Genomic DNA, 10,402 nt, shown 5'->3' with positions numbered 1-10,402 from the left:
CCCTGCCGCGGCAACAAAAACCCGTTTCGCGGCTGCTTTCGCGGCGCGCGTCTTGCCGCCGGCGGCGCGCCGCGCGCGTTTTTCCGCTAGTGTGTACGTGGCATAACTCTTTCGTCAATACCACACATCAACATGTCTGCAGAATCACCACAGTTCTCGAAGCCTCTTTGCTCAAACAAACGCGATTAATTGATCGCCGTGCTGCAAACTATTTCACAAGGAATTATGTTCCCGACGCGGTCTTTTTACCTAATGCTAATGTATTGTATGAGTATTATCCACATGGAAACGAGTAAGTTTTTCTTGATACATTCCGCTCATGTGTCACACGCGATTGTAAGCATTGCATGCAAATTCCACAGCTGTTTATGTTTTGCACCTTAACGATGTATAAGAAAAATTGTGATTTCCACCATTAACTACATTATAACACTTCATTTGATGGTGCCATGTTTTAAGCGACTAATTGGCGTACTCGTTGTCAATATAATTAACCATTACTAATGGTCCTCAGGCAGTATTCAACCTCAGAGCCTGTGGGAGCTTCAATAAAAAATAAGTAAATAGATAAATAAATAAATAAATAAATAAATAAATTGCAATAAAGGAAGTCAGAGTCTAGTGAATTCCGTAAGTGGATTTCTCCATAAAACCGTGGGTTTTCATAAATTTATGAAAATTACTAATTTCAAATAAAAATTTATGTATTAGGTTTACAACTACGTAACTCAAGAAATAAGACACTATTGCCATTGTGGAAATTGCACAATAACAAAGCGGACAAAACTACGCGTCGCTCTCGAGTTGCCGACAATTCTGTGAGTAGGACGTTTGCAAATATCTCGTAAACATTGTAACAATATCACATAAGCTAAACACTAAACATAGCAAATTTCTCCCCTATATTAGCTGTATCATATATATATATACACACACACACACACACACACACATATATATATATATATATATATATATATATATATATACACGTCACAATGACAATAATTAAAACGGACACCGACCACGAAAATTGAAAAAATATAATAAGACGTTTCGGCTCCCGCACGGGAGCCTTGTTCACAATGAAGTTGAAAGCGGAAATGGTATGGTTATGTAGGCTTAAAGATGTGACGTAAGCAATGTGTGTACACGTGGGGAAAGTTGCCGTCGTTGCGATTAAGTGTGTGTTCGGTGGTTCGAATTGTCAGGGATTCAAGCAAAAGCCGAGAAGTCACAATATACAGAACTGCGATATCTGTTTTTGGTGAAAAGTTAGAAATTGGAAATCGTAGATTATTTTTAAAATCTAACAATATTTGGCAATTAAAAAAATGTCAGGTCGTAAATCAAAATTCTAGTTCGTATGATCACTGTAATATTTTTTATTCTCTCTGATAAGAAAATTTTGTTTAGGTTATTCCAGTGATTGGTCTTATAAAAAGGTCCTTTTTCTAGGACTTTTGTTTGGTGTAGCTATGTGTTCTGTTTTAGGGGACTTAAGGGGGCTATCGCTTTTTGAAGAGCTGGAAGTTGAGCAAGGTGCTTAGGCAGGTGGCAAGTTTTATCCATGACAACTTTACTGGCTTATATTTCCTTGTCTCTCTTCACTTGCGTACTAAGTTCAATTTATATTTACTCTGCCCTAAGCAAATATTTCATTTGCTATATTCATACTTGAGTCTTGTTGCCTCTTTCAGGTCCTGCGCATGCAAATTTGGACTGTATTCTACAGTAAAGAAGGAAGGAAAGAGTGGAGAAGGAAAGGCAGGGAGGTTAACCAGTTCAGCACAACCGGTTTGCTACCCTACACATGGGAGCGGGATGAGGGGGAATGAACGATGGGGAGGAGAGAGAGAGAGAGCACACAGCACAGCACACATATCGTCAGTCACAGTCCGTCACTCTTGCGTAGTACGTGACATCACTGTCACAGCCGCTTGTCCAAGCCCGTTTCTCTTAAAAACCGAAGTAGTCCCTTCGTAGACTTCAGCTGCGATGTCTTCTGTCGACGACATGTAAGAATCACTTCAACTGACATTGGTCTGTTGTCAAGGTGCGCTAGAACGGACGCCAGGGACTGTCTCTGAACATTATATTCAGCACAGTCGCATAGAATGTGTTCTAGCGTCTCCTCACAAAGACAGGCATTGCAAAGAGCGTTGTCAGCCATTCCAATCAGAAATGAATAAGATTTAGTGAATTCCACTCCTAGCCATAAGCGATAAAGCATAATGGCCTCTCTACAGTAAGTGTTCTTTATAACAATAAATGCGAGGGGACTGGCGTCTGTACTATTTTAGCGGACGAGGAACGCTGATGCGTGCATCGTAAAAAATACTATTTTGTACGCTGTACAAAATGATGTAAGCATCAATTGCGATAGCAAAGTAGTAGTTGGGAGTAGGAGTAGGGATAGTAGTTATATCGGCTGCATAAACTTGACACATTCGCTTACCAACTGATTAAAAAGCGTGGTGTCAGCGCGCACAAGAAAACATAAATAGACCACACTCGATGACTGCAAACAACCAGTGGCATAATGCTGGCGTGGGGAAGCGCGGCCGCCGCAGCGAGCGAAGGTTCGTGCGGTCTATCGCTTCAACGGAAACTGAGCGGCGAATGCACAGCGCATACAAAGGTCAAAGCCGTGTGGAGATCGCTTGCAAGATACGGTGCGCGCGACAACACCGACAACCCGCACCGGTGCAAAGTACAACAACGCATTTGTTGGGAGAGTAGAAGCCGCCCTCCCTCGTCCCTGCCGCGCTAGCTTCGCGCTTTGCTGCTTTCAGGTGGGAGATTTCGTCACCCGTTCCCCGTGCGCCCGGTTGAAAGATACGCATTTGGTGCCGCAGCACAGCGTCGCCCCCCCCCCCCCTCCCTCCCATACCTCCACGGCCTTTCGCGCGAGAGAAGTCGCGTTTGGTCTCCGCCGTGCGTTCGCTCTCCGTGATAGCGCGCGTTCCCCGCGCACTTTCACTCGCACAAACGGCGCGAGGCGACGATTTTATCACCCTTGAACTTTATACGGAACCTCACGGTGATGGCGACGCCAACGGCAGCAATCCGCTTGAAGTGTCCATATAATTGCTATCGCAATAAAATATCATAGCGCGTTGGCATTCACATTATTTTCTAGGCCCCCATGGAGCTGTGCAGTTTGCCCCAAAATTTCAACGCGATTAGTTCAGCCAAACGCGCGGACACCCACCAAAAATGAAAAGCAACAAATGGTGTGTTGTCTGCGCGGATATTATGGTCTCCACAAAGCCTACATCTTGTCAAAGGTATATCGAATAAAAACCTTGATTCTACCTTAATGGGAGGAAAAACAGACGTGTATGTGACAGAGCTGTTGAAACGTACTATCCCTCTACTGAAATTGCATATGCTAAACACTTCTGCGAAATACAGAATTACCGCACAGATGAAGTAACGTGGCTGATCATACAAGCAAGAAAAAATTTTGCATTGAAAGACAAGTGCGTCAGTAAACAGTCCATCTCATGCAGAATGACCCTTCCTTGAGATAGAAAAATTTCTTTCAATTTTTTTGTTTCGGCACGACAAATATAACGTCTTATATTTTAACACGAAAGTGTTTTATGCCGGGGTCCACCAAGACTTCACTGACGTATTTCCGTCACGGAAATACGTCAGCTTACAATGTACACGAACATAATACAAAGAAAGAAACCAGAAGAAAAAGTTCCACAAACATGCAAAATTTGGAAATCGAACCCACGACCTCTCGGTCCGCGACGATAGATCGCCGAGCGTTTAACCCATTGCGCCACAAACGCATTTGCAGAGAGCTACACAGACGCGCCTTATATATCTAACACTCCTCCGTGTACCCGCGCTCTTGCTCGGGGCGGTGCCGCCGCCTACGAGCAGAAAAGAGAAGTACTGCATTATGACACTAACGCGCACCGACAGTGAACGCTTCGGTGGTCTCAGCACTACGACGCCTCGATGCCAGCATTCGAAGGGACGCTGGCATCAAGAAGCACTACCAACGCCACCTAGGTGGCGTTCACCGTACTCAGCACAGCGGAGCGTGGCCTCCGCAATTAGCTCTGAAAATGTTTCTGAAGTTGATCGCGGAGGCTGCAATTACGACGCGCTGTACGCGCTGATTTGACTCGGTGACGATTCAGTTACGTGCTTTGTCTTGCGCGTTGTATTAGTGTGTCAGTTACGTGCTTCGTCTTTCGCGTTGTGCTAGCGTGTGCAGCGTAGTGCAGCTTCCATATGCACGACGGTTGCTCATGGTCATCGACGTTGGTAGTCGTGATGGAGGAGACGTGCCACCAGGCGTCAGCGTGGGTGCATCAACGCCTAAGGGCGCTTTAGCCACAAAACACCAATAGACATTATATATCAATGTGCAATAAACATTACACTACTTCTGTGAAGACACGTTTCACTTTCGTGTTCTATACCGATTCCTATATAAGAGGGATCAACCACATTTTTTTTTCTGCTTTTCAGTTTATGTTTGCCTTGGTATATGTGTATGAGCCTACACGTAATTAAAAACTTATAGTCATCGCCAGTTTTCATGTCTTACATGTTTTTATTAAGACTTTATGATCTCTAATGTGAATCCAACTACACCAAGCTGCAATCATCAACTGTATACCAGAAAAAAAAATACTGAATGCATATTGTAAAATTAGATTGTGTCTGCTGTGGCCATATTTCAGTTCTTTACACTTTACATAGTCTCGCGGTAAATTTTCTAGAAACCTCACCTGGAAATCCTAAACTGCTTTGCGATCACCTTAACTGTCTCATTTGGAGTTCATTGAGCATTGCATTGTGAGCTAAAGAATAAAATAATTGTTGTAAGCAAGTCGTGTTAGCTCAGTGGCTATGTCATTGGGCTGCTGACTACGAGGTTAGGGGCTCAATCCTTTCTGCCGTGGCTGCATTTCAATGGCGACAGAATGCAAAACATATAGCATTCTATTCATTTGGCGCACGTAAAAGGGCCCTAGGTGGTCAACTATATTCCCTGAGTCCCCATTACTGCGTGCCTCTTAATCTGATCGTGGTTTTAACATGTATCATTCCATAATTTATTTTTAAGCTTGCCCAAATAAAATTAAAAAGCCAAATTCCTCAAACTTCAAGAAATCGTTTCTTGCATTTCATATGTCAATAAGCAGCATTTACTCTCATCATTTTACACTACAAAATATATGCCTATGTGTTCTACAGAATACGTGTAGTCATCGTTACTTTTGAACTTCGGGTTTGCCTTCCGCATTTCGGCTAGGTATCTTTTTGAGATATATACAGAAGATCCCCCCTCCCCCTCCTTTCAGATTGTATTTACTTTGGTATCTCTTTTACTAACGGGTATCATGCTTGTCAGATATTGTAAAGTGAAATTGATGAAAAAGACGTCCTAACTGAGGTTGCTATATAACCGCACTAATTTTGTGCGGTAGCATTACTCCCGAATACAACGAGCGAATGAATGCTTTCAAGAACACGTGAAGGTAGACTTTGGGAACCGTAGCCAGAGCAAGAGAACTTTGCAAGCTCACTTAACATGACACTCGGTCATCTTCGGCTGCAATGGATGTGTCCACTTCCGTCACCAGCGTAAACCATACCCGCTGCCATGTTTTATTACTGCCATGAGGGAACGTTCCCCTGCCCCTTTTGGTGTTAGACAACCCAGAGCTATATATTTGCGCATCTGAATGTCCCACGTCTATACGACGAAATGAGGTCGTGAGAGCGTGCCGAGCTTCCAGGCACACTTAAAAGGGGGCGTGAACAGAAATACATCACGAGCTATACATAGAATTTTGGTGTGAACAAGAACTTACGTCATATATTTTTATAAATTTATGATAAGGCAACTCAAATCAAACACGCGCCTTTTGGTGCAAAGTCAAGCACGACATATTATCATGATATTTTGATTGTTGATTAGGTGATCTAAGGTATCTTCTACTTATGCGAAGCCATTTTAATAGATATTCGAATGCAATTCGAATAAACAAACTTCCTTTCGAAATACGCCTATTTAAGCGTCTTCATACTGGCCTTCGCGAATGTTAAGCTGAATACCATGAGGTGGATAAATGCCATTTGCCTTTCTGCGTCACGTCTGCTGGATATGACGAGTTGAATATCGGTTTGCGGTTGGGCAGTTGGTGTGCTCCGACTCCCGTTCTATTGTTGTCTCAAGATAACCTGCTGGCCAGGGAGACTGAATTGGCGACCAGTGTTTCCCTGGTGTTATCTTCCGTGATACCATTGTACTCGTACATTGGCACGGCAGAGGTGCAAGAGGTCTGTCGCAAAAAAAAATACACTACAGCAATATAAAGGAGCATTCCAAGTGTGTTATGGTTCAACACCAATGAGATAAACAGCCTTTGAGATAGCGGCGGATTGTACTGGGTTTTCCCGGATTTCCCATACTATGGAGGAGAGTTTGCATGCCCGCCAATATAAATGACTCTCTTTTTTCCTGTTCAAGTCAGCGAAAGGGAAGCACGGCCGGAAAACGTACGGCAGTCACCTAGTAAGGTAAGCCTGACTTCTATGAATTTGTTTTTCATCCTACTTAAAGTTATTTACGATTAATACCCGTACCTATACGTACATTGTCATCACCCGCCTACCAAACTTGCATTCATTGTGGTCTGCTGCAGCAATTACATCATAAAACGTATATATACACGTTATAAAATCGCAATATATAGCCATGAAGCTTCTGTGGGGCTGCAGTTGCTCACGCTTATGTAATACCTTTCCACATAGTTCATCATGAAAGCCGTTCTGTGGCTGACGTTCCTGGCCCTTACAACGGTAGCCTGTAAGTAACAACCATTCACAAATTCTTCTTGAATAAAGACAGCGTAAAATAAGGCCTATGATAGCCGATTCTAGATTGAATGCATAAATACATCAAGGCCCTCATGTAAACCTTTCCACGTGAGAATTTGAGTGCTACAAAAGTTTACCATATGTTGAAGCTGTTAAAATATACAACGAATCTTTTAGACGACTGCTTTTGTCCTAATGAAAAAATTTAGTGGTGAAAAATATGTGGTCTTGGTTTTGAAGATGCTGTTTAGTGAAAGCGAGGAAAAAAACTAGATGGCGCCTTGCTTGTTTAGAGCAAACATAGTAAATGACCTCACAGATGTAGTCACTAAAGGTAAAGTTAGAGATAGGCAGGGACAACGGTACAATCGAGAAAGGGTTGAAAATTTTCATAAATAAAAATGCGCTTGCTATAAAATAATGAAAATATAAGTTTCTTGAGAAAGGGCAGCGCTATGATATTATTTCAAGAAGACCAACCGTAACTAACACGTTGAAATGACACGTAGAAGACCAACCATAACTAACACGTAGCCACGACTAGCTTTAGGCCAAGCGGGATCATTGCGTCTTAGGCATCGCATATAAAACGTGATCATATGTGCCATGCTAAGCGTAAATTAAGTTGCCGCTTAAGTCAGTGTGACATGACGACGAAAGCTATATCTGTCAGTAATGCTGTTGCCATAGCAGCTCCGGAAAATATAGAAACGTTCGAAGTTAATAGGAGATATAAAGTATATTGGAGAGGGAGGCTGACAATTGTACGTATTCGATTCTTAAGCTTTTGGACGTACCAAACTGATCGTTCCAGGATTTTTATTCATGCTTGCTTGAATATTGTTTGGTTCTTCCTTAGCACTCAAAGTCACTCAATAAATTTGCTTTCTTTTCGAGTTGAGCATACACTGAGAGTGACGGGTGGCCAGTGACTCTTGGCATTACAGTATTTTATTTGATGGAGAGCAGGAATGCGTGGTATCGAATTAATAATTTTCTCTCTCTTTCATATTCACTGAAGATGCGGCCACAGTGTAAGTATGATTTTTTTGTCAGCTTATTCGCATTTTATAATACCACTGATTACGTAGCCGTGCAGTGATCTATGTACTGTATTTGACAACGTGTTTTCAAACAACAGTGTTCCACCTGGTGAATTCAAGGTGTCACCGCTGGCTGGAGGTAAGTACAAAGTGGCTCACTTTGTAATAGTTATCCTAGGCCACCACCAGGACACGTAGTTCATATTAAGTGCGGTTTATTTTCGCACAAGAGAAGCACTAAAAGCGAGCATTAAAATTTAAAATAAGTGCCAATGTTATGAAAATAGTGTGCTACAAGAAAGCTTTCTTGTAGCAAACCCAGCGCCTGCTCCTTGACAGCAAGTAAATCGTATTTTTCCGAGCATTAGTTTCAGTGCTTAGAGAGGGCAAAAGAATTTTCTAATAATAAAATTACAGGAGCGTTAAATGTACACGTACTCAGTTTTTTTTTTTAGGCTGTGGTATGTACCTTGGCACATCATGTCCGTTTTCATCCAAGGTTGTTACATATTTTAACCGCCCAGACAAAATATAATGCAGATAATAGCGTTCAACAGATACCGGAACTTCAGGTCTACATTTTAATACTGCTAACTTTCCTAATCGAGACCTAGTTCCGACTACCAAGGTGCCCGAAACTTTTTTCGATACCAAGCTGTATCAGTTTACCTATCGCTATTAAAACTTATGAGAGGCAGGTGATATAGAGTAACATGCATTTTTATTCTGACCGCTTTAGATATATATTATTCACATGGTGAGCACTTTTTCGCTGAAACTTGACAGTTGCATCACGGTTCATTGTCCACGTTAAAAGATTTGCCATAGGTGCTTACGCGCCTAATTTAGAAAACAATTCAGCCTAGCTATCATCATTTACGCCCCTCGAAATAAAGAGGATCGACTGCTAGAAAGGTCTGGGCCCCATTAACACACACAAAAAAATGTTCTTAAGCTTCAACTGTTCACAATAGCAGGCATAGACCAATTTTGTTCTTGTACATAAACGCGATGGCTGCCGGCTAATGGCAGACGTAAGTATATAATAATAAAACATGGCTCACTGCGCAAGCGACGGTGCCCTTTCGGATTTATGAGCAGATGCTGCATGAAAATCAAGTATTAAAAGCACATCGCCAGAAATCAATAACAATGGGCACCGGACGGGAACTCTGCTGCTACACAATTAGGTGCTTCAGCAATCTGAGGACAGAGAGAGAAAACATCTTTAATGAGCATAAAGATATCTTGATTTGAGGGACGAATGTGAGTTGACTTTCTCGGCGTAGCGGTAATAATTTTCCAACCCCTTGTTTTTTTTTTTCCTTTGCAGAAAACAAAGTAGATGTGGCTGTGAAAGCGGGCAAGAAACTTGAAGTTCTCGGACGTGTGATGCAAGGCAAATTGCCTGAAAGCAGCGCCGAAGCTCAGAGGGAAGTTGCCGATGCACTTGAAGCGCTCGCTGCTGGAGAAGTGGCCCTAGACAAAGAGTCCTCCGAGTACTGGGTGGGTGTCGTGGTGCGTGGAGTCATCGGGGGCGCTGTTGCCCACGGCATCGACAGGTGGAAGCGCAGGAAGGGTTAATTAATAAATTTTCAACTCTTGAAGAACAATTTTGTCTCGGCGTTTCTCTGATATTGCCTCCATGTTCAATGCTCGCTTGTGCATTAAATGGTTCAACTGCGTCCAGAATTGGAAGCCAAAATGATATATAAAAAAGAAGTTATTTCAGAGAAATTAATGTGTGCCGCAAGGAAAATAAAATAAAGCCGAATAGTATACAGTATAAGAGAGACACGGAGAAGGAAAGTTTATTCATACTTGGGGTATATAAGCTATAATTCATTGCCGCAAAGTGTGCAGACGTTTACGAAAACTCTATGAAGGTGGCTAATATTATTCTTACTATACTTCGGCATTTCAGGTTAAAATTGAAAGCACTAAGAGCACTGACGTTGTCATTGTCCTTTTGAAGTGCGGCTTAAAACGTATTTCGAGTGCTTAATAAATCTGTAAAGGTTTTCTAAACTCTTAATATAGGACTTTTTAAAGATGAATTGAAAGTTTAGTTCCTAATAAATTCATGAACCTGTTCATAGGCTTTGTGTCGTGTTACCTAAGCTGCGCGATGATTCTCAAGTGAATTTTACTATTCCCGGAATGACCAAGAAGGCCAATCAACCATCGCTGGCTCTGAAGCAACTGACGCTCCTATTACTGCACCAGACGTATCATGACTGCATACATATATGTACCGACAGTTGGACCTAACCTACCCGCTCAGCTGCCGGATTCCTACTTCCAGCCAAGCAAGTTGCAGTTAAATTCAAATTGTCACATATGACTACATCTACGTCGGCAGAATTTTCAGTCCTCCATGCAGCTGTGACCTACGTCACCGAAGAGCCGGCACAGAAATGGGTCGTATTTTGTGACTCTAAGGGAGCCCTTCAAAGTATCAAGTCTGCGTTATATCACAGAACTTACGAGCAAATGGTATC

At 42.3% G+C, this 10,402-nt stretch overlaps 1 protein-coding gene across 2 annotated transcripts; it reads left to right on the top strand.

Moving 5' to 3' along the window:
- Positions 1 to 6,350: 6,350 nt before the first annotated feature.
- LOC119441690 (uncharacterized) lies at positions 6,351 to 9,507 on the top strand. Of its 2 annotated transcripts, XM_037706288.2 has the most exons (5): positions 6,402 to 6,558; positions 6,793 to 6,847; positions 7,880 to 7,892; positions 8,000 to 8,040; positions 9,235 to 9,507. In XM_037706288.2, exons 1-5 carry the CDS (start codon positions 6,484 to 6,486, stop codon positions 9,483 to 9,485), a joined length of 435 nt encoding a protein of 144 aa, XP_037562216.1. In that variant the 5' UTR covers positions 6,402 to 6,483; the 3' UTR covers positions 9,486 to 9,507. The 2 variants fall into 2 exon arrangements, 1 of the variants encoding a protein (XP_037562216.1); XR_007465576.1 differs by lacking the exon at positions 7,880 to 7,892 and having other exon boundaries at positions 6,351 to 6,558.
- The last annotated feature ends 895 nt before the right edge of the window (positions 9,508 to 10,402 follow it).

Source organism: Dermacentor silvarum, chromosome 2, assembly GCF_013339745.2.
Source record: "Dermacentor silvarum isolate Dsil-2018 chromosome 2, BIME_Dsil_1.4, whole genome shotgun sequence".
NCBI classification, from domain to species: domain Eukaryota; kingdom Metazoa; phylum Arthropoda; class Arachnida; order Ixodida; family Ixodidae; genus Dermacentor; species Dermacentor silvarum.
This window is presented reverse-complemented; position numbering and strand designations above follow the sequence as displayed.

What these genes read in the sequence shown, in the direction of transcription:
- LOC119441690 (XM_037706288.2), top strand. Translation starts at nt 6,484, where the DNA reads ATGACTCTCTTTTTTCCTGTTCAAGTCAGCGAAAGGGAAGCACGGCCG. An exon ending in TACGGCAGTCACCTAGTAAG is followed by an intron (nt 6,559 to 6,792) that starts GTAAGCCTGACT and finishes CTTTCCACATAG; the next exon opens with TTCATCATGAAAGCCGTTCT. An exon ending in GGTGTCACCGCTGGCTGGAG is followed by an intron (nt 8,041 to 9,234) that starts GTAAGTACAAAG and finishes TTTCCTTTGCAG; the next exon opens with AAAACAAAGTAGATGTGGCT.